The sequence below is a fragment of the Pristis pectinata genome, chromosome 5, assembly GCF_009764475.1.
Source record: "Pristis pectinata isolate sPriPec2 chromosome 5, sPriPec2.1.pri, whole genome shotgun sequence".
Classification (NCBI taxonomy): domain Eukaryota; kingdom Metazoa; phylum Chordata; class Chondrichthyes; order Rhinopristiformes; family Pristidae; genus Pristis; species Pristis pectinata.
The window spans coordinates 109,971,163-109,995,947 of record NC_067409.1 but is presented as its reverse complement, the minus strand read 5'-3'; the positions used below and the strand labels follow the sequence as shown (position 1 = coordinate 109,995,947).

At 41.4% G+C, this 24,785-nt stretch overlaps 1 protein-coding gene across 11 annotated transcripts in view; it reads left to right on the top strand.

The window, feature by feature from the left end:
• LOC127570293 (RNA-binding motif, single-stranded-interacting protein 3) overlaps positions 1–24,785 on the top strand; it is a 950,275-nt gene that overhangs the window by 537,981 nt on the left and 387,509 nt on the right. For all 11 annotated transcript variants that reach the window (XM_052015693.1, XM_052015696.1, XM_052015698.1 and 8 more), the window contains one exon: positions 13,182–13,240. In XM_052015693.1, coding sequence (XP_051871653.1) covers positions 13,182–13,240 — 59 coding nt within the window. The remainder of the gene's footprint in view (positions 1–13,181; positions 13,241–24,785) is intronic.

The following is a 24,785-nucleotide window of genomic DNA, read 5'->3' as shown; positions in this document are numbered from 1 at the left end:
TCACCGCAGACCAACTGCTTAATGCGCCTAAGCAGGTGCCTTTTGATTTCGAAGCAAATGACCTTTAGAATCTACTGCAGTACCAGGTTATAACCACTGGCTGTGACTGTTAATTTGAAGTTCTTCCACTATTCCCTCGGAAAAAAACTGCATTTTTTAAAGATACATTTCAAAATGTGTGAAGTGACACTTGGACTATGCATCTCTGCTTTATGTTGTTTGTGAACAGTTGAATATTGAATGAATATGTTGCTGTGCTGTGCATTTTAGTTCTGTCTTTATCAGCCTGCAGCAGCTTCACTTTTTATGGTAAGCTGCAGTCTTCCGTTGTTTGTAGGAGTGGCCCCATTGCCAGTCAGCCTGTCATTTGTGTTGTGCCAACTCATTAAGGCAGAATCTTTAATTCATTACTTTTTATTGGTTATGTTCCATATTTTATCGGACTTACTCAGGCAGACTCTTGACATTTTGCAATCATGATATTTTAACTTCTACAACACCATTGGTGCTGGGTCCAACACAGTAAACCCTTTAATGAGACCTCATTGGTGGAAAAACAACTGAATCATTAACCCAGTTTTCAGAGCAGGTCCATCGCTAGCCAATAGAAACACAAATGAACTTTGGGGTTAAAGTGACATATTGTGTCTCTGAAAAGGCATTGATCTTTTGCTGAAAAAAAGAATGGGTACTGCATTTGTTGGGGTCTGGTTCAGCAGTAACATTTTTGAAATGGTGACTTTGTATGTAAGATGATATCTTGGTGCTAATTAGGAAAAAAAATCAGAAAGTGCTGGAAATTAAAGTCACTCAGCAACTGTAAAGAAGAAGAGAAAGATTGAGCTTTTCAAGCCTGAAAATTTGTGATCTATTAAGTGTAATCAACATTTTCTGCTTTTCTTTTTGAGAATGTTCAGATCATCTGCAGACCCCTTCTCCATAACCTACATGAAAATAGCTTGCTTAACACTGACACAGGATTGGTAAATTGGTTTATTATTGTCACATGTACTGAAGCACAGTGAAAAACTTGTCTTGCATACCGTCCATACAGATCATTTTATTGCAACAGTGCATTGGGTAACACAAGGTTAAACAATCACAATGCAGAATAAAGTGTTACAGTTTCAGAGAAAGTGCAGTGCAGGTAGACAATAAGGTGCAAGGCCATATGAGGTAGATTGTGAGGTCAAGGGTCCATCTTATCGTACCAAGGGACCATTCAATAGTATAGTATGTCCCTCCGCCTGGTGGTACATGCTTTCAGGCTTTTGTATCTGTTGCCCAGTGTGAGGGAGGGGAAGAGAGAATGTTTAGGATGGGAGGAGTCTGTGATTATGTTAGCTGCTTTCCCAATTGAATGCAAGATGTTCCCAGTCTGTAATGATCTGTGACATACTGGATAAAATTTGCTGAACCATTTGGGCAACATGCTTCATTGAAATGCGTCAAATCATGGGGACTAGTGTTAAATAAAATACATAACAATTTTGGTGTCAGCATAGCATCTACCATTTGTTTAATTAATTTATTTAAAATCTTACATCTACATGCTTATTATGTCAACTCTTTCCATCATAAATTTATATCGGCCGTATTTGCAATGAAAATTATCTATGTAAATTTGCCATTCTGTAACTGCACTCATCTACCAGTGCTGAGATTACAGTACCTTGCCATGCACTCTCAGAGTAACCCTGTGCTCTAATCAACTCTCTTGCAAATTTTGCTGTTTAGCTATAAGAAATATAGAACCCTAGAGTTGACCAGCATAGAAGTCGGCCCTTCAACCATGTTGTAGACTGTCATATTTATCTATTCTAATCTCACTTGCCTGCATTAATTCCATATCCCCCTATGTCTTGTTCATTCAAGTTCATGTCAAGATGCCTCTTAAATGTTCTTGCAGTTCCTGCCTCCACCATCTCCTCTGGCAGATACCAACTCAGAACCTCAGAATCAGGTTTATTATCACTGACATATGTCATGAAATTTGTTGTTTTGCAGCAGCAAGAAATAAAGGCATAAAACTTTTAGTTACAAGAATAAATGAATAGTGCAAGAGAGAAATAATGAGGTAGTGTTCATGGACCGTTCAGAAACCTGATAGCGGAGGGGAAGAAGCTGTCCCTGAAACAGTGAGTGTGGGTCTTCACGCTCCTGCACCTCCTCCCTGATGGTGGTAACGAGAAGAGGGCATGTTCCAGGTGGTGAGGGTCCTTAATGATGGATGCTGCCCTGAGGCACCGTGATGGCGGAGAGGGTTGTGCCCGTGATGGAGCTGGCTGAGTCTACAACCCTCTGCAGCCTCTTTCGATCCTGCACATTGGAGCCTCCATACTGATAGCCTCCAGTTTTAGACACCCCTACCATGAGAAACAGGCACTGGCTATCTCCCCTATATATGTCTTTTATAGTTTTATATACCTCTATCGTGTCACCTCTCAGCCTTCTTTGCTCCAGGGAAAAAATGTTGGTTAGGCCACACTTGGAACATTGTGTGCAGTTCTGGTTGCATAACAACAGGAAAAATGTGATTATGCAGAGAGGATGCAGAAAAAATTCTCAAGGATTTTGCCTGAAAACTCAAGCCTTCCAATCCAGGCAAAATCCTTGTGAATCTTTTCTTCACCCTCTCTGCACAATCACATTTTTCCTGCTGTGTGGTAACTAGAATTGCACAAAGTGCTCCAAGTGTGGCCTAACCATCATTTTTCACTCCTTGGTGCCATGGTCATGGATGCTTAAGTGGCCACAGGATATCCTGAAAGGGAAGGGTGAGCAGCCAGAGGTCATTCATAGTCCGTATTGATATCAACAACATAGGCAGGAAGAGAGATGAGGCCCTGCAAAGTGAAGATTGGGAGTTAGGCAGTAGGGTAAAGAGCTGGACCTCTGAGGGTGTGATATCAGCATTACTTCCCGTGCCACGTGCTGGTGAGGGTAGGAATAAGTGTGTGGCTGAAGAGCTGGTGCAGGCCGGAGGGCTTCAGCTACCTGGATCATTGGGATCTCTTCTAGGCCTTGAGGTGACCTGTAGAAGAGGGGCAGGTTGCATCTGATCTGGAGGACGACCAATATCCTTGCAGGGAGGTTCGTTGGTGCTTCTTGGTTCAAACTGGTCAGGCAGAGAAGTGGAACTCAAAGTAGCAGTGTATCAGATAATAAAGTTGAAGTAAAAATAGAGGTTAAATCAAGAAAGTACAGTAGGTAGGCAAGGCAGGGCTGGCCAGGGAATGTGGAAGGTCTGCTCGGCTAAATTGCATTTCTTTAATGCAAGAAGCCTCACAGGTAAGGTGTATGATCTCAGAGCATGGACTGGCAGATGGGATTGTGATATTATAGCTTTTATGGAAACGGCTGAGGGATGGGCAAGACTGGCAACTCAATGTTCCAGGATACCAACACTCCCAGTGTGACAGATGTGGAGACGAGAAGATGGGAAGTTGCACTATTGACTAGGGAAAACATCATGACGGTACTTGGAGAGGACATCCAGAGGGGAGCATCCAAGTGTGTCCCTTGAGGAATATAAGGGATGTCAGAGTATCCCTATATATTCTGAGGAGAATCCTAAAAGATTCAATAAGTATATTAAAAAAGGTAGCTGGAGAGGGAGTAGGTCCTCTTAAGAATTAATGTGGTAATCTATGTGTGGAGCCACTGGAAATGGGTGAGGTCTTAAAGCGATATGTACGTCAGTAGTGCAATACATTTTGTTCTTAAATGTAAGTATGCATTTAAATGTAAAATGAATTTGAGTCAGGGATTTAATATAGCACAGAAAGAGGCCATTCACCTCTATTTGTAGGGCTATGGGAAAGAGCAGGGGAATAGGACTAACCCAGTTCCAAGAAGAACTATGTTTGTCCCTTTCCCCCACCTTTTCCCTATTGACCTTCTGAAATGTTGCTTTCTACTTGCTCACTCTGTTTTACCTGGCATTGTTCCCTGTGTACAATGGCATGGAAGATTCACAATTAATGTGATGAGCAAATGCAGCGTTCTCTGTTTTACTGCAATGAAGCCCTGGGTTGTAGTTTAGTAACAATCTAGGTTAGTCTCATAGTATTCGATGTAATAATAATGGATTATGCACTGCAATCTATCTCTTTGATTTCAGAGGGGAACTGAAAATAAAATGAATTTAAACCAAGGCAGGGAAAAATGATACGCCAAATATAAACATCTATTTTTCATACACCACAATACAGAAATGCTATCTTGTAAATGGATCCAATTATGATTAGGTTAGTTATGATTATAACCTAAAATATTCTTTTTATTGACTTCGAATAAGTCCTTGGCAAAAGCTCAATGAAAATATTTTTGTTAATTCCAAAAGCAAATAAGTTACTTCATCTTAATTTCAGATTATGCTTTGAGAACTATGGAATTGTTGCAATGCAAAGTAAATGTTATTTGGCCTTTCCTTCTCATACACTCTGCATTGTTTTCTTCCATACCTGTTTAAGGAGAGTGCCTTTTGTTTGCCGATTAACACATATAACTTTACTGATTTTATGGATAAAGGTGAATGATATCCTTACATCACAAATCCTGTTTGATATTAGTGCTCTTAAATTCATAAAGGTAAAACATTTTGAAATCATTTCATGAAAGAGTTGCCACTTGGTGTGATCTTCCAACTCTGATCAATGTGACAATGAAACTATGGGATTTTTAAGGCAATCTATTCCAAGAGACTGATTCACTGACTGAGCTATTATGGTATTGCGACCTTGGATCCCTCAGCTGTTTCTCAAGAGTGCAAGTGTGAAAGACAGCTGGAGGTGGGTATGGAATTTGCAGCCTTAGTCAGCAGAATCAGTGATCTGGAGTCAAGAAACCTGGTTGATAATTCCCTTCCATTGCCAAGTGCCACTGAAGTCAGCACCAACCACACTCTAGTTCTGATTGATTATCTTGGTATATGCCAGGAGCTAAAAATGGGAAATTGCAAGACAAAATGGCTCGTATTAAAATGCAGTACAGTTTACCATCCAAGCCACTGTCTGAGCACTGAATGGCATTTCTTCAGTGAGAATGAAGATGATTCATTTCCTATTCTTAACCATCCAGCCAAACTTTCTAGTTTTTTTTAACATCTTCATCCATTTCATAACTAACTTCTGTGTGTGATTCTTCTGAAACCTCATGAAACTGCTTTGATCTTGTTCCTTTTTCCATTTCTTCCAACATGGCATTGGATGCCTCTTAAGTTTCTTAATTATAGAGCTACATTCTGTTGCTGCTGTACACAATCTGCTTGCCAAATGTGCAATATCAGGCAGACTTGTATGTGCATTAAGTGTAAAACTCCAGCTGAACAAAGTAAACAAGGGATTCCCAGCATTCTTTCTCTGTGAGTGTGCGTCATGCAGGAAACATGTTTGCATGCATGTGCTCATCTGCATATGTGCAAAGAATATACATCAAATGAGATTAGATTCAACAATAGAAAATGTAATTGTATTAAGAGGTCAGCAAATGAAATTTATTCAGCAACATTACAGCTGTACCTTATACAGAAAATCTCTGTTTTTTTGCTGAATAAACTAAGGTCTTGTTTAATTTGGGATTTTTTGGCTTTGACATTTTGTTTTCCTTAGGGAGTAAGGAGCATAATGAGAAAAGGTCATCTGAATTAACCTTGGTGGAAATTCCTGCCCAACTAAAAAGAGATAAAGGACATGCTTCATGAAAGCAGAATTCTGCACCCTAAAGTTAGCTTTAAAGTGACCTAGGTGTACTTCTTACATTTGGCTAAAGTGGGAAATACATTTTGAAGAGACTCTGCTTTAATTAACCAATAGATGCATCCATTAAATGGTATCCCCGATTGTGTGCAAACTCATGCAGCTTTTGTATCATTCCTCCAATGGAAGTAACTTTGTTATTGAATTGAACCTTTGCTAACAAATCCATTCTGTTCATAGTACAGAACTGTTGCAGCGTCAAGGTGGGGTTTTTACCTCATGGGACAATGGGATAAACAGGAAGAAGATGAAGACACCATCAAAGATGGAACCTTGGGGATTGTTGAGCAGGTCATTAATTTGAGCCACATCACTGCAGGGGACATTCCAAGAACTGTAGTATTGGGATTCAGAGATGTGATAATAGCAACATTTGAGAAGTGTTGGGATTTGTGGATCTTGGTAAAGGTCAAGAATTGACTGGACTTGCCTGTCAATGAATGATTTGTCTGCTTTTTTGAAGGAGTTTGCTGATGTGGTCCATCATATCTTACTGTGAATCCACGAACACCAGTCCTTCCCTGTTTGTCATATATCAACCTCTCAACCCAACAATATTTAAATTGTATTCATGTCCTATGTGCTATCCTTGGCTTTATTTCCATCCTTGGATTATTACTATATGTGCAAAGCAACATTTTGAGAATAAAGTCATAAAGTGCAGACCTATAATGGAAAAGTCTTAATGTTTTCACATCTCATGTAATTATGTAAACTTCTAGATCTCCAGTCACTTTCATAAAGCATTCCTAGTTTTTCTGGTGTTGGGAAACCAATATATCTTCATGGGTAGCAATGATGGTGGGCCTGAGAATACCATCAATGAAACCATTGCCTTCAGTGTGACAACACTGCCTTTTTGCTAAATTTGAGTAAGAATGTGTTTGAAGATCAAGATCTCAAACGTAACACAAACTCATGATTTACCAGGCAACAATGATCTCTGCCTTCCTGTACACATTTCAGACGTGAACTACCTCAGGGTACTGGAGAGGTAACCCTAACACTCTCTCAGCAAAAGCCTTCAGTTCCACTGCAGAATGCGCACACCAGTGTCAGTGTCCACTCCAAGCCCCAGCACTGAGGCTCATAATACTTCCAGTCAACTCTGATGGACTGGTCCATTAGCTTGCATGCCTGACACCAGATTGTCAAAACAGACCCCCTTTTCTGTGCTCTACATGATTCAAGGATGTTCTCAATGCCTCCTTGACAGTGTAACATTCCCCTGACTCATAGGAATCTCTGGCTTATGACTGGTTAGAATGTACAAGGTGAATACAGGTGACGTTGGGAACCTCTCATCCATTTGATAGGAGTATGTAGAAGACCAGCACGACCTTCCAAACTACCTGCCATTCCACTCCTCCAAATACCTCCTAACCCCAACTGTGACAGAGTCTCTGGCTGGCTGCCTTAGTCACCTCAGAACTAACAGAATTGAAGTGGAAGCTAGTCATCCTAGATTGACATGCATTGCCTCCTGCCTGGTCTGTTGGAGTCAGTGCTGGAGCTGTGACCTCCACCACAAAGGAGATACCAAGCATAGATTGGGCAACCATTTTGCAGAGCCCCTACACTCTGCAAAGACCATTTTGAATTTCCGGTTGCATATCATTTCAACTCGTCTTCCCATTCCCACACCGGCCTATCCATCCTCGTCCTTCTCCACTGCCACGCCGAGGCCAAACGCAAACTGGAAGAACTCCTCATATTATGTCCGGGTTGCCTGTAACCCAATGGTACGAGCACTGAATTTTTCAGTTGCAGGTAACCCACACTCTCTGTGTTCCTTCCCGACTCCCACCTGTCCACCTAGGTTCTCTCTCCCTTTGGTCACCTTTGCCATCCCTTCTTCCTCATGTCTCCACCTCCCCCACCTAGTTCCCTTTGCCTAATCCACTCCCCCCCCCCCCCCACCATCCCTTATCTGTTTCCACCTGTCAGCCCACCAGCCTCTGGCTCGACGGACCCTCTCACATCTCTCCTCCCTCTATACTCTGTCTATAAATGTCGTCCATTCCTCAGCCTCCGCAAATACTGCTTGACCCACTGAGTTCTTCCAGCAGTTTTGTTTTTTGCTCCAGATTCCAGGATCTGCTATGTCTTGTGTCTCTTGTTTTTTTGGATAAATGTGGTTGAGATCCGTAAAAGGAGCGTGTCTTATTAAATGTAGTGATAAGCAGTGAACCAGAATTGGTTGACAATATAACAATGAGGGAACATCCTGTAAATAGTAACAGGAATTAGTCTGAATTTGATATCAGGTATAAAGGGAAGAAGGGAGAGTTACTAATTGAGGTTTTAAATTCAGATTAAGCAAACGACAATGGGATAAGAAGTAAACTACACAGAACTCAATGAATATTCTTACAGTTAAACAGTAAGATTTTCAAATTGTTATTTGGTGCAATACAAAGCCAGTTGATTCTTTTAAAAGACAGAAGTTGGATCTGTGCAGTTAAGAAAACATGGTCAAGAAATGAGAATACATTACGATAAAAGAACTAAAAGATATTTATATCTCAAGTGCCCTATACCTAATAAAGTGTTTTAAATAGCTTATTTTGCAATATTTGCAAAAGGACAGCATTACATAACTACACTCTCAAACATTTGCACATGCAGTTTGTGTGCATATAAATTTAACCCATTGCTTCCCAAAACCATCGAACCATAGAACAATACAGCACAAAACAGGCCCTTCGGCCCACCATGTTGTGCCATCCATCAAACCACCCTCACACTACCTAACCCCTTCCTCCCGCATATCCCCCCATCCCACACTCCTCCATATGCCTATCCAACAAGCTCTTGAACCTGTCCAATGTATCTGCCTCCACCACCACCCCAGGCAGTGCATTCCACGCACCAACCACTCTCTGGGTGAAAAACCTCCCCCTGACATCTCCCCTGAACCTCCCACCCATAACCTTAAAGCCATGACCTCTCGTCTTGAGCATTGGTGCCCTGGGAAGGAGGCGCTGACTGTCTACTCTATCTATTGCTCTCAGTATTTTATATACCTCTATCATGTCTCCTCTCATCCTCCTCCTTTCCAGTGAATAAAGCCCTAGCACCTTAAGCCTCTCCTCATATTCAATACTCTCCAATCCAGGCAGCATCCTGGTAAATCTCCTCTGCACCCTCTCTAACGCCTCCACATCCTTCCTATAATGAGGCGACCAGAACTGAACACAGTACTCTAAGTGTGGCCTAACTAGAGTTTTGTAAAGCTGCATCATCACCTCGCGGCTCTTAAACTCAATCCCGCGACTTATGAAAGCCAACATCCCATTGGTCTTCTTAACTGCTCTTTCCACCTGTGAGGCAACTTTCAATGAACTGTGAATACGAACCCCCAGATCCCATCATGCAGAGGAAATTTTGAGACTTGGAACATCAGAGTCCAAGATGTCTGCATTTTTTTTTCATGGGACCTCCTTGTGTGTGATGTAGTGACACAGTGAGGTGCATGGAGGTGTCTAATGCATGCAATGGACACCTAGATACCACTTGTGATTATGCCCACAGCCAGCATGAGCTGCACAGATGCAGGCCTTTAAACACAAGGCTGGTTTCATCAACATTTACAGGAGACCCATCAAGGCAAGTCACTGGCTGTGCAGTCTGGTACTGGGACTCTGTCTAGGATAGATCCTCCAAGTAAAATAGTTATCCCTTGCACAGCTTTCCCTTGGGACCCCATCACCACCACCAACTCCCTCACTCTCTCTGTGAACTGCACCCTTGTTTGAGATCCTGGGTTATAATTCCAGTTATCTGCTTAGCAGGATAGATTGATCCTTCTCATTATGACAAAGAATGGATGAGTACTGTGTTTTCTTGAGATTGTGGCAGTCACTTCAGGAACTTATTGCTGGATACCTAATCGTAAGTGCAACAGGGGGTTTCAAATGAATTCAGAGATGCAAAAGAGAAATTAACAAAAAACCTTTCAAGTGATATTAAAGCTAACAGTGGACATTGACACAGATACGACATAAATAAGTGATATATATTTTCAACTGATTAGCTTTGCTTTTACAATCAAATTAGAAGATGGAATGATAATGGCCTAAGGGAATCAAAAAATAAGTCAAAAGGATAAAGCTACTGAAATTATTGTGTTAGCAAAATGTGAATAATAAAACTAATTGGACTTAAGATAGACACATCCTCAGGACCTGATGCTTTTAATGTAAGGAAGTATGAGGTTATCTACTTTGGATCTCAATTGCGAGGCACAGGGAAATTTGGAGAGTGGAGTTTTTTGGTCTATTGTCACATGTACTGAGGTACAGTGAAAAACTTGTCTTGCATACCATTCATACAGATTAATTCACTACAACGGTGCATTGACGTAGTGCAAGGCAAAACAAAAGAGAATACAGAGTAAAGTGTTACAGTTACAGAGACAGTGCAGTGCAGGTAGACAATAAGATGCAAGGTCATAACGAGGTCAAAAGTCCATCTTATCGTACTAGGGAACCATTCAACAGTCTTATAACAGCGGGTTAGAAGCTGTCCTTGAGCTTGGTGGTATGCATATAAATCATGAAAACCTAATGTTCTGTTACAAAAGTTAATCCAAAGGCTACCAGAATGTTGTCTATAATCTTAAAAGTGTTGGAATACAATTGAGAAGAAATGGTGCTTCAATTAAAAAGACAATTTGTTAGACTCCCACATAGAGTAGTACATTTAGCACATTGTTTCACATAAAGGGAATAGAAACTTGTAATTTTTTCCCTCCAAATTGCTGAACATCTTAAGTAATATGAAGGTTTCAAGATGGGGACAGGGATGTTATGGATTGCAGGCAATTAAGTATTATCGGCAGGCACGGGAGCGTAGCGGTTAGCGTAACGCTTTACAGTGCCAGTGACCCAGGTTCAATTCCGGCCGCTATCTGTAAGGAGTTTGTACGCTCTCCCTGTGTCTGCGTGGGTTTCCTCCGGGTGCTCCGGTTTCCTCCCACATTCCAAAGACGTACAGGTCAGGAAGCTGTGGGCGCGCTATGTTGGCGCCGGAAGCGTGGCGACACTTGCGGGCTGCCCCCCAGCACACTCTACGCAAAAAGATGCATTTCACTGTGACTAATAAAGATATCTTATCTCGAAGGGCAGGGTAATTTGCTTGTGTTACTATTTTTCCTATGTTTTGAGAAACAGATACACAGCCTTCTAATTTACATTCAAAGTTAACAAGGAATGAGAAGATTCAGTGTGGTTACCAGAAAGGAAAATGGTTCCACAGGATGAGGAGTATTTAGGGTATTCTGAAATGAGTATTTATTTCCACTCACCACCAGACAGTAAATAGCGGAGTCATCAAGTCTCTGGGAGCCAGAAACCTTTCTTCCCATAGATGCAACACCATTATGGTGGAGCAGGAAAGAGTTGGAGGTTCTCTACAGAAATCCTTAGAAAAGGAATGCCCATTTATCGTGGTAGTTTTACTTGACCCTTTAGTTGAAAGTTTGTGTTTGGAATTGATGCCTAAATTTAAGCATATACTCCAAATGCACACTCCAGTGCAGTGCTGAGGGTACATTACTTTCTTTGAGTTTTATATAAGACGTGGTCTGAAATTCATACCAAGGCTTAAGTGAACCAAAGCTCATTGAGAATAGTCAGACGAGGCTAATGTTGAGATTCATACTGTATTTGATATTTAATCGGGTCATTGAATCCTGTGGAGCTTACGTTTGGATTTTGTCATGGCTGGGAAAACCCAAGATGTTTACACTTGGAGGTGGGGAAAAGATGCTGCTGTCTGCCTTGGCTTCTTTTAACTGTCTTACAGGCAGCTTTATTGACCATTAATACAAAGGGACTTTGACATCTTTCTGTATTTGGAAAAGTGCATTAATTTTCAGTGCACAGTAGGCAAACAAAGTTTTTTTTAAAAGGCTTGCTGCAGCAAAATATTGTAGGGCACAAGGCATGGAAGAGCACACAAAGGAAAATGGATCCAATTTGCAAGGAACAGACGAGTTGATGATGGGGAAAGAGAAATATCAATCATTTGGAGAAGACCACAACCTTGATGGGTGGGTCAGGTGAAATGGGAGGGTTGCAATTGGCTACCAGGTTGCAGGGTAGTCAGTCCAGATAGAAGTTCTCGATGTGAAACGTTGACTGTTTAGTTCCTTCCACAGGTGCTTCCCAACCCATGGAGTTCCTCCGACAGCTCGTTTTTATGCTGCAGAGAAGTTGCTCTCACTATTATTTATCCAGTAATAATTTTCTGAAGTGACTGGCACAAGCTCAAAACAATGTGGGAATCTTCTATTCTTTGTCATAATGAGAAGGATCAATCTTATCCTGCCAAATAGATAATTAAAATTGTAACTCAGGGTCACAAATGGGGATGTGGATAGAGTGAGGGAGTTGGGGGGGGGCACGGGGGAACCCTGGGGAAACCTGTTGCAAGGGGTAAGTTCTTTATTGAGAGGATCTACCCTAAACAGGGTCCCAGTACCAGACTCCACAGCCAGAGACTTGCCATGAAGGGTGTCCTTTAAATAATGATGAAGCCAGCCTTGTGTTTAAAGGCATCTGCACAAGTAGCTCATGCTGTCTGTGCGCATAATCACAAGTGGTATCTAGATGTTCATTACATACACTAGACATCTCCGTGCACCTCATTGTGTCCCTGGATCAAACAGAGAGGCTGCAGAATTTTTGGACCCCGTTTTCCAAGTCCCAAATTTTCCTTTGCATGATGGGGTTTTTAGGAAAGCATTGGGTTGAATTGATGTGCACGTGGACTGCCTGTGCACATTGTTTGTGAATGTGTTTCGTGAGCACATGCAGCTGAGCATCTACAGACAAGGATGCTCATTTGTTTGGATTACTGGCATGTGCCACGGTTTGGTGTCCTGTTTCATTGGATGTTTGATGCTGCTGAACATGAAGAGAAATGTTATTTGCCCACCCTGTCTCTGGGAGCATGACCCAGCAAAATAATGTAGATATTATCTGGTTATCCAGTACCTCAGAGAATTTACTGTTCACCTTTAAATCAGCAATAGATCAGCATGGCTGGGGCTATTTAAAAAAAATGATACCAAATTAGATTTCCAGCATCTTTTTTGTTTTCCAATAATTGGAATTGGTTTATTATTGACATGTGCCGAGATACAATGAGAAGCTTTTGTTTGCGTGCCATCCAGACACAGCATTCCATACTTAAATACTTCAAGGTAGTAAAAAGGAAAACAGAATGCAGAACATTGCGTTATAAATAACACTATAACTGGGAAATTTTTGGGACCACATCTGGAGAAGGGCACCGTATAAGTACAAATCATTGTCGTATTTGGACTAAGTGACTGAAAAGTATCTTGAACTGAGTTTTAAACAGATTTAAAATGAATGGAAACAAAATTAAGATTTTTACTTTTATCTTTTTCAGATATGGAAAGATAGTTTCGACAAAGGCCATCCTAGACAAGAACACCAACCAATGCAAAGGTATTTATAAAGTGTCACTTTATATCAACTTTGTGCAAATGGATTTATATTCCTTCTGAGAGTAAGTCTTGCTCCTGTGAAGGAATTTTTGAAAGCTTTCTCCTTTCCATTTACTTTCATTTCTTTCTATGGCTGAGAAGAGAAATGGTGGGTGACAATGTTACAGAGAGCTTGACAGCTAGTGATTCTCTGTCCTGTTATCTCTCTTTCTGAAATTGATCTTTCCCATCAATCCACATGATTGCAGAGCTGAAATTGGGAGCTCAGCACAGTTATGGTTTGAGGCAGAGGCCGGTGGAAATCACAAGGACCCTTCACTCCATAGAATCCTCAATAATGTTGGTTGAGGTGTAAGTGCATTTAGATGGTGCACAGTGATTGTCAGAAGCTGTTGTTAAACCACATTTCCCACAGGTATATTGAATAGAGTGGTCAAATTGTATAGATAGCATCACTTTCATTAGAATCAACTGGCCCTGTCTGAGAAAAACAGGTGGAGAAAATGAGCCAAATTTGCCTTCAAATAACACCAGTCCTGACTCAGTCATTCTGAGGCTGAAACTAAAGCAGCCAACGTCACAGGTGATCATATCAGTCCGTCACTGAGCTTAGGTCATTTGAATTCAATAACAGCTGTATGAAGCAAGCAGACTAAAGCACATGTTTAGTCAAATTGATAGAGCAAAGATGTTTTGACCACTTCTATTAATTCACATTCAAATCATGGATTAACTGAAACATACTATTTCTGTGAACCACTGTTGATATTTCTTGTATTTTGTCTGTTTATTTTATGTAATATCACTGGTGTATAAGACAGTATGAAATATCTGATCCAGTAATGATGTATGAATTAGATGCAATTTGAATTGTAGATATGACTCCCTTTACTTGATTGACTGCAATGTACAGGGCTGCAGTTCTGCAATGCTGACAACAACATCAGCCCTTATGAAATTGTTTTCAGGTTGATGTAACTTCTGTGTGTTTTTGAAAGAAATTATCAGGGTCTACTAAATTCTTAAATTAGAAAATTACCAATTACTGCTGGCTCCTTTTTCATTTATAGTAAGAGATCTATGCTTTATTTTGTTTTGGAAGCCATATTGTGGCCATATGCTGAAAAATGGCAATAAAGGTGGAACTTACTAATGTTATCAGAAAACTCAGTAATGCCAAGGTTGTGTTTAGTACTACCCGTATACATTTGGCTCTCTAGTTCGGGCTTTTTGTGATAGTATAAAATGGCTGATAAAGGTTGACTTCAGTGGAAGTGAAAATTAGGACATGAGTGTCAAGATGTATTTAATATTGTACCTTTAACAACAGTGTTGAAAGGGACGACGATCAGCTACTATTCAGTCTGTTAAGCCAGTGGAATTATTATAACTGGATATTTAAATGACAGAAAACTATTTTTGTATTCCTTTTTAAAGAGAGGGGTTCCCTCAGGAAGTCAAATTAATTGTTTTTGCATTAATGCACAAGCACACATGATATGTATTTGTTCATCATGGTTTCAAATATTATCTTTGCATAATGAATGCAAAAGCATCACAGAAGTTCAGAAAGGAAACTGCTGCGTTCGAGGGAGTTTTATGTTACAACATCCTATGCATGTATCCACTTAAGATCCTTGTTTTGAATTCACAAAAATGAATTGTTGCATGAGCAGTTTCTGTGAAATATTGCAGTGCATAATGGTATTCCTTTAACATTAGGTTGCATCGGTTGCTTGTAGTACCATAATCTTACATGATACTTGTTGATCCTCTGTAACTTTGTACAAGGGGACTCAAGACTATGGCCGTATTTAAATAGAGCTGAGTTGGAAGATGGCAATAGAAGGGGATACGCTACCTGCAGGGAAAGACGAGGCTGTGTCAGTGTTGGAGGTAATATTTAAGTTAATGTTAATCTTCTTCACCATGGGATTGCACAGTTACTGTAGTCCAAAACAGTTATCTGACTTGATAGGGTGTGGGTTGGAGTGCAGGGGTTGGGGGAGTGGGAGGGAGAGCTTTTTTCTGCCTTAAGGACAGGTTGGAGGGGATATAGGATTGGTTGGAGGGGATATAGGATTGCACTTCTTATGGAGGAGTGAACATTTCCTCGATAGTTTATGGTTCTGGCGGGACTTGGGAAAGGTAGGTTTTCCTCACAATGAGTGTGTTTAGGCTGAGCTTTAAAAATAATTGTTCCCATTGCAGGGGTCAGGGTTTCAGGTTTCTGGATCATTGGGACCCCTTCTGGGACAGGGACAACCTGTACAAGAAGGACGGGTTACACCTTAACTGGAGGGGAGCCAATATTCTGGTGTGGAGGTTCACTGCTGCCGGGAGGGTTTACACCAGCTTGGCATGGGGATGGGAACCAGAGCACCAGGTCACAGAATGGAGGGATTGAAGCTGAGTTAGATGTGAGCAGCAGTACTTGTAAGGAAGGATAGACAGGAGCTTGGGTATACAAACGACATGACAGATGGGTTGAGATGTGTTTATTTCAGTGCAAGGATTATTGAGGGCGATGAACTTAGAACATGGATCAGTACATGGAACTATGATGTTGTGGCAATTACAGAGACCTGGTTGAGAGAGGGACAGGATTGGCTGCATAATGTTCCAGCGTTCTGATGTTTTAGAAGAGATAGGAAGGGAGGTAAAAGAAGGGGAGGGGTTGCATTTTTAGTCAAGAACAATGTCACAGCTGCACTCAGAGGGGAAGAAATGGAAGGCTCATTGACTGAGTCTATATGGGTAGAACTCAAAAGTAAGAAAGGTACCATCACTCTGGTGCGTTTATACTATAGACCCCAAATAGCCATAGGGACACTGAGGAGCAGATATGCAAGCAGTTTATGGAAAGGAGCAAAATCTGCAGGGTTATCATTGTGGGGAACTTCAACTTCCCCAACATAGACTAGGAACTTCTTAGTGCAAAAGGTTTAGATGGGGCAGAATTTGTTAGGTGTGTCCAAGATGGTTTCTTGAAGCAGTATGTGGACAGTCTGGATCTTGTAGTGGGGAATGAGCCTGGCCTTTCAGTGAGTGAACACTTGTGAAACAGTGATCACACTTTCATAAACTTTAAGATAGCTCTGAATAAGGATAAGAGTGGACCTTGCAGGAAATCATGAAATTAGGGAAGGGCAAATTATGAGGGCATCAGACAGGAGCTAGAGGGAGTTAATTGGGAAGAGTTGTTTTTGGGCAAATCTACATCTGACATGTGAAGGTTGTTTAAAGACCAGCTGCACAGAGTTCAGGACCAGTTTGTTCCAGTAAGAGGGAAGGACAAGGATGGCAAGGTACGGGAACCTTGGATGAGAAGAGAGGTAGTTAATTTAGTCAAGGAGAAGAAGGAAGCATATGGAAGGCTTCGGAAGCTGGAATTGAATGGGGTACTTGAGGATTACAAAGGAGCCAGAAGGGAACTCAACAAGGGACTTAGGAGAGTGAGAAGGGGTCATGAAAAGTCCTTGGTGAGTAGGATTAAAGAGAATCCCAAGGCATTGTACACATACATTAAGAGCAAGAGGATAACTAGAGAGAGGTTAGGATTACTCAAGGATAAAGGAGGGAACTAGTGCTTAGAGGTGGAGGATGTGGGCAAGATCCTAAATATGTACTTTGTGTTGGTATTTACCGAGGAGAAAGGTGTAGAGGATAGTGAGATCAGAGTGGAGGTTGTTGGGAATATTGCTTTAGAGCATTTCAGGAAGCAGTGGTACACTTTGCTTCTTGATTGGGTGCAGGCAAAGGCATTCAGCTTGAATTGCATCTCAATGTGTTGAAAGAGCATACTGGAGTGAGGCAAGAACAGAGAATGTTGGAAACACTCAGGTCAGACAGCAGCTCTGGAGGGTTCATGTTTCAGATCACTGACCTTTTACCTAAAATTAAAAAAAGACAGATCACCCTCTCTCAGCCAATACCATCACTACCATACATCATTCAGTCTCTCATGATCTCAACCCTAGAGGTTAGCGTAACGCTATTACAGCGCCAGCGACCCGAGTTCAGTTCTGGCCGCTGCCTGTAAGGAGTTTGTACGTTCTCCCCGTGACTGCGTGGGTTTCCTCCGGGTGCTCCGGTTTCCTCCCACATTCCAAAGATGTATGCATTGGGAAGTTGTGGGCACGCTATGTTGGCGCCGGAATCACGGTGACACTTGCGGGCAGTCCCCAGCACATTCTACGCAAAAAGATGCATTTCACTGTGTGTTTCGATGTACCTGTGACTAATAAAGATATCTTATATTCCCTTTGTTCTCTTCACCGCTCAGCCTTCCTGCAACTTCAAACATTTTTCTGTTCTGGTGAAAGGCCTTTGACCAGAAATATTTACAGTTTTTTTCCACAGATACTTCCTAACAGGTTGAGTGTTTTTAGCATTCTGGTTTCATGTCAGCTTTCCAGCATCTGCAATTTTCTGCCTTTTGGGAAGTGGAGTGAAGGTTAGAGAGGCATGATGGTGCAAGGCAGTGGGGAGGGAAGGATCAGACTTGTACTTTATAGGTTGAGGGTGGAGATGCTTGTAGTTACTGGATTTCCAAACTTCTTCCATTTGGATGCTTGAATGGCTGATCAAATCACTCGCAGTGTCAGAGGATCTCTCGAGACAAGTGTGTGGATTTTCATCAGAAGGATCTCAGACATCAGAATCACCAGGCAATTTTTTTTTGAACGAGGTGGGAAAATATTTAATTGCATTCAGTTGCATTGCTCCTTAATTTCAAAGGGGTGAAGAGATGTTCAGGAAATCAGGTTGAGGTTGTATGGGAAACTTTGATTTTTTTTGTACTCTAATGGAAGGAGAGTTAGATTTATGGTCCCTTTTGGTTTGAGGAACATCTGTTTAAATATGTACATGCTGCTGAAGGTTCTTTGTGTTGTCATGTAATGTTCAGTGGAAACCCCACTTTTTAAGGGGTTATACTGTATAATATGTATGACCTGTATAGTCATATAGTCTGGGCTGCAGAAACAGATCCATTCAAATGTTGTAGCCACTCAAAGCAAAATAGATATATAATATCATCTGATTTGAAATGTCAAAAGACAGTTACACATTATTAATGTTATGCTGGTGAAATATTGGTTAAATACTGTGGGTACTCAGGATAAGAATTAAGAGTAGATAATGTTGGAAATATTCAGCAGATTGGGCAACAAAGTTCAGGTCACTGACCTTTCAACAGAACTAAATCCCATCTGAGGTATGACTTCAAACTCTCAACCCAGCCCCCTATCAATTTTCTCTCTTCACCCCTTTATCAGCACCCCAGGCTAACTATACCACCTCCCATCCTGCTTTACCAACCTGCCAGTCAGCCTGACCCCTCCCAGGCTAACCCACCCTCCTTCCTTTCCATTGACCTGCTGACCTGGCACATCTACCAGCCTGTTGCCCTGCCCCTTTACTGACCTCTTAGCCTAATGAATGTGCTTTTCATCCTGGCCTGACAACCCCTGCCGATCTCTGTTTCTTCCTCTCTGTGTAACCTCCCCAAATTTCCAAACCAGCTCCAAACTTATCCAACTTTCTTCACCTGTGCGATATGATAAAGTGGGTAAAGGAAAGGTCTTTTGTAGCAGGCCTGTTGAGTAGCATGAGACACCTTCAACTTAACATCTACTGAGTTTTCCAGCAGTGAGCCTCCAAAGGACACATTGGTAGGCCCACCAAGCACCAACAATTTAACATGCCTGAACAGGCTCCATTCTACTTCTAGGGAAACATGCTTTGTTGATAAAAGTGTTTGTGAAAATATAATTGATTGATTTTGTAAGCTGTATCGGATGTTGGTGAGACCTCACCTCGAACATTGTGTGCCGTTCTGTTTGCCATAACTACAGAAAGGACGTGATTAAGTTAGACAAGGTGCAGGAAGATTTATGAGGATGTTGTTGTCACTGGAGGGTTTGGGGGTTTAAGGAGAGACCAGAAAGGCTGGGTCTGTTTTCCCTCGAGCAAAGAAGGTTGAGGGGTGACCTTATTGAGTTCTGTAAAATCATGAGCGGCATATACAGTATAAGGTGGGTGCTCACTGTCTTTTTCCCAGGGTAGGAGAGTTTAAAACTGGAAGGCATAAGCTTCAGGTGAGAGGGGAAAGGTTTAAAGGGGATCTGAGAGGCAAGTTTTTCACACAGAAGATGGTGGGTTGATGGACCAAGCTGCCAGAGGAAGTGGTAGATGTGGGTACAATTACAACATTTCGAAGACATTTGGACAGGTTCATGGATAGGAAAGGTTTGGAGGAATATTGGCCAAATGCAGGCAAATGGGACCAGCTCAAGAAGGCACCTTGGTTGGTGTGGATGAGGGCAAGGTTGAGAATTTATTAGTCACATGTACATTGAAACACGCAATGACATGCATCTTTTGCGTAGAGTGTTCTGGGGGCAGCCCGCAAGTGTCGCCACGCTTCCGGCGCCAACATAGCAATGCCCACAACTTCCTAACCTGTACATCATTGGGAGGTGGGAGGAAACCGGAGCACCCGGAGGAAACCGACGCAGACACGGGGAGAACGTACAAACTCCTTACAGACGGTGGCCGGAATTGAACCCGGGTCGCTGGCGCTGTAAAGCGTTACACTAACCACTACACTGCCTTGTTGGGCCGAAGGGCCTGTTTCCATGCTGTATATCTCTAAAACTGCCATTGAATTGTTGACTACACTTGTTAATGCATTTTACAGTTCTCTTGAAAGGGGTTTAAAAGAAAAGAAGATGTACTTGGTGAATTTACTGGTCCTCAGAGCACAGCTGTTTTCTTTCACTCACATATATTTGTAATTTAGTTGGAAAGTCATCTCCAGTTTCATCAGGCGAGGAAAGCACTCCTATAGCTCTTGGTGCCCTTCCAAGAAAAGCTGAAATGCTGCCATGCTGATGTCTTTAGATTTGACATTGAACTAAGCATCAGATTCTATAGTGGCCCTACAACTGATGCACTCTTAAAATCATTGACAATGTGTGTAAGTTTCTAACTCTTACCTTAGAGCATGATTTACACCGAGAATGGTTTGCAGAATTATGTTTATAGAAGTACATGTATCATGATTACATTACAGAGAAAAGGCAAATTCAAATTTCTCTCACATAGCAGAATGTTATTGTGAATAAAGAAAACAAGTTTTATCTTAAATAATATAATTAAGTCCTTAGTATGCACAAAGCACATCTCTACGGATTTAATCTGGGTCCTCCATGCATCCAACATCCAAACACGGAGACCCCAGAGAGCATCTATTATTGGTATTGGTTTATTTTTGTCACTTGTGCCGAGGGACAGTGAAAAACTTGTCTTGCATACCGGTCAATTCATTACACAGTACAGATACGTTGAGTTAGTACAGAGTGCGTTGAGGTAGTACAGGTAAAAAACAATAACAGAGTACAGAGTAAAGTGTCACAGCTACCGAGAAGTGCATTGCAGGTAGACAATAGGTGCAAGGTCATAACAAGGTAGATTGTGAGATCAAGAGTGACATCTAGCCCTTTATGGTGACATCAAACGATATAACAAAGCCCACAGGTAACATAGGCCTCTCACAGTGAGACAGGCAAGAGCTAGCAGAGGAAGAGGCCTTTGCTTGTACAGATTGAGCATAACACGCACATCGTGTTCATTACCTTGGACATTGAACCTGATAGAATTTTACTGCTGGAAGAAGAGGGATGGTCTGCATGAAATTGGTCAGGAGTCACCTCCCCCTCAACCCCCCCAACATCCACCACCAATCATTCAGAACTGCTTTTATGCTTTTTGGCCCTGGTAGAATTTTTAGCCTTTAAGTCATAAATGTCATCATTATTCTAGTTTTTTCTTTTATAAAGTTGTACGATTCTGTGTCACTTTCACAACCTCGCAATCTCAGAACAAATGAAGCACTTAGAAAGTATATTCACTGCGACATTCAAGTGCAGTCACTGCTGTAACATCATACACATGCAAATTTGTACAAAGTCCTGCAAGCAACAATGTAATGTCATATTTGACTAGCTTTGGGCAGTCTGTCATGGTATTGTGGACCCTCCGTAATATTAATATTTTCACATATTCCAGTTGGAGCACTAAGCCAAATTTCTTCTTCCAATTGTTTTCGTTAAATTGCATAAAATTTAGACTTTTTAAAAGTCATAATTCATAATGAATAAATGTAGAAGAAATCTATGGAAGGACAAAGCACAATGTTTGAACGAGGTGTTTGCATTTTTATGGAGGATTTTACATGAGTTCAGTCAGTGGATGTTGCTCTTTGTACACATCAAGCTGAAGTCTACAGGGAGAATGTCATGTATTTCTTCATCCATTTATTTAGTATTTTTTTGTAATTCATTTAAGGATCTGTATCTGTTTTGATGAAGCTAATCTTTATTATGTGTTAAATAACATTTTTAAATTATGAAAACCTGTGATGAAGCTCCACAGTCCAAATCGTAGGCCAGTAGCAAGACTGTATCAGTGAAAGAGAAGCTCTGATCACTAAATTGCATTTCCCCTCAATTAATACCCAATTGTTACAATTATTGGAGAAAATGAGGAATGACAGACATTTACAAATGGATAAATATAAAAGCATATCATTTAAGATGTTGTTCCTCCTTGCCCAATGTTCAGGAAGAGCAGTTGACCAAGTTGTGTTTATTTTTGTAACTGATATTTCGTAGATATGTTAAGTAGATGTTTTTTACCTTCTGCCTGCCTGTGAGCCTCATACCTGGCAAATGAGTGCTCTGACTGGGTACTGAGAGTGGATTTCCTCTCTGCCAGTCTCTCTGCGCCATTCAAGAATGGCCAGATGAGAAACGTGTTTCAGGTTTGCTGTGAGAGCAGTCTGTTATCAACTATAAAGGGTCTCACACAGAGTGTTAGCTCGGAAAAGGGCCAGGGGAGGAGCAGTGCTTTATCCTTCTCTTTGACTACCCTGAAGATCCTGAATTAGTTGTTAGTTTAGCCTTTGTGGAAATATTCCCACTCCGTGTGGTGATGTGTTGGTTATTGTCAGTTTTTCCATGTTGAGCTCTTGGCATGATTTAGTTAAATAATGTGGCTGATGCTCAGGAATTCACCAGACAAGGTTATTCAGGTAGGGTGAATATTTAATTTTTAATTGGTTATACCCAGTGTTCAGCAGCTCATTTATGTTCAACAAAAGAAGCAATTTGCCTCTCGCATAATGGGAAGGAGCCATCTTATGGGCTGGATATCAGTGTTACCTTTTTTATGCACCAGTGTAATCTCTGTTGATTTTATAATGTCAATACTCCACAAATGAAACCTTCCACACACCACACATAGACTACTTCACCAGAGGTGCATCGTACACAGTCACATAACGTTTCTTTTCCAGGTACACCATGGTGCCAAGAACAGCATGCGTAATTTTGGTGATAATCACTTCATCAATCTTTTGAAAATAGAGATAAAAACAGAAAATTACAGGAAATCCTCCGTAGGCTAGGCAGTATCTGTGGAAGAGAAACAGAGTTCACTTTTCAAGTCGAAGATCCTGTGTATGATCTGGGGAAGAGAAAAACTCTTCTCAAGTTCTGATGAAGAGTCTTTGACCTGAAGTGTTAACTCTTTTCCTCTGCATAGATGCTGTTTAACCAATTAATTGTTTCCAGAATATTCTGATTTTCTGAAGGGCAGGCACAGTAGTGTAGCGGTTAGTGTAACGCTATTACAGCACCAGTGACCCGGGTTCAATTCCTGCCACTCTCTGTAAGGAGTTTGTACGTTCTCTCCGTGTGTCTGCATGGGTTTCCTCCGGGTGCTTCGGTTTCCTCCCACATGCCAAAGATGTATGGGTTAGGAAGTTGTGGGCATGCTACGTTGGCGCCAGAAGTGTGGCGACACCTGCGGGCTGCCCCCAGAACACTCTACGCAAAAGATGCATCTCACTGTGTGTTCCGATGTACATGTGACTAATAAAGAGATCTTATTTCATAATTCCAACATCTTCAGTTGTTTTGAAAGTAGAGGGTCATCTTTCTCATGTGGACTGGGAAAAGTTTAATTCAGGATGTGTTTGATGTTTCATTGTGACCAGTACAAATCCATCATTGAAAAAATGCAATAACATTTTAGCACCAATCTTTTTTTAATTTTCTATTTCTCGTTTCTTAATCTGCATTTGCTTCCACGAGCTTTTGATACCAACACCAAATCTTTATCCCAACCACAGGAGAGCATCTTATCCTCCAGAAAGAATCTTCTATTGTCATACCAATCACTCTAGTGATATTTGAGTTAGAATGATTACTGGTATCAAAATACTGACAGATCTGTGTCATGGATTAATACCTCCTATAAAAGAGCTGAGATTACAAAATAATTTAATAATGAGGCTGATAGCTGGCAGAGAAATGAGGCTTTCATCTGATCAGATTTACCTGAATGTGAATCTTTGGCCCAAAGCTGAAAGATAATCCACCTACTCACTGTACCACTCTCTCTCTCTCTCTCTCTCTCTCTGATATCCCGAGTGTTTGGTATTGATGATTGCAGATTAGACAGATTACTCAGAAAAATAACAGGCTGCTTTCAAAGATGAATGACCAGTGATTAAAAGTCAAAGTAAAGGTTAACAATGTTGAAAGCTTGTTTGGATAAAACTGTCCACCTGCACTGCACTTCTCCCCTGCTCTGGTCAGAACGAACTTCACGTTTCCTTAATGAAGAAATCATCATCATATGATGAGAAGAAAGCACATAGAAGTGAGACAATCTCCCAAAGAGCATTTATATGATTGAGTCCAGCGTTAGATGAAACATATCATTAACAATGGATCGATGAACATTCAACTGTAAATACTTCATTACCAGACTTGTACTGAAAGTCTCAGTTAATAGAGTTTCCTGTTGTGTAAGAGTCAATTGCCTTGAAACTGGATTTGGCATTTTTGGTGACAACAGAGAGAGAGAGAGAGAGAGAGAGAGTGACAACAGAGAGTGACAACTCAGAGAGAGTGACAACAGAGAGAGAAAGAGTGAAGACAGGGAGTGACAACTCAGAGAGAGAGTGACGACAGAGAGAGCAAGAGTGACGACAGAGAGTGACAACTCAGAGAGATAGTGACGACAGAGAGAGCAAGAGTGAAGACGGAGTGACAACTCAGAGAGAGTGACAACAGAGAGAGCAAGAGTGAAGACGGAGTGACAACTCAGAGAGAGTGACGACAGAGAGAGCAAGAGTGACGACAGAGAGTGACAACTCAGAGAGAGAGTGACGACAGAGAGAGCAAGAGTGACGACAGAGAGTGACAACTCAGAGAGTGACGACAGAGAGAGCAAGAGTGACGACAGAGAGTGACAACTCAGAGAGAGAGTGACGACAGAGAGAGCAAGAGTGACGACAGAGAGTGACAACTCAGAGAGAGTGACAACAGAGAGAGCAAGAGTGAAGACGGAGTGACAACTCAGAGAGAGAGTGACGACAGAGAGAGCAAGAATGATGACAGGGAGAGAGGGAGTGACGACGGAGAGAGAGAGAGAGTGACGACGGGGAGAGAGAGAGGGAGTGATGACAGGGA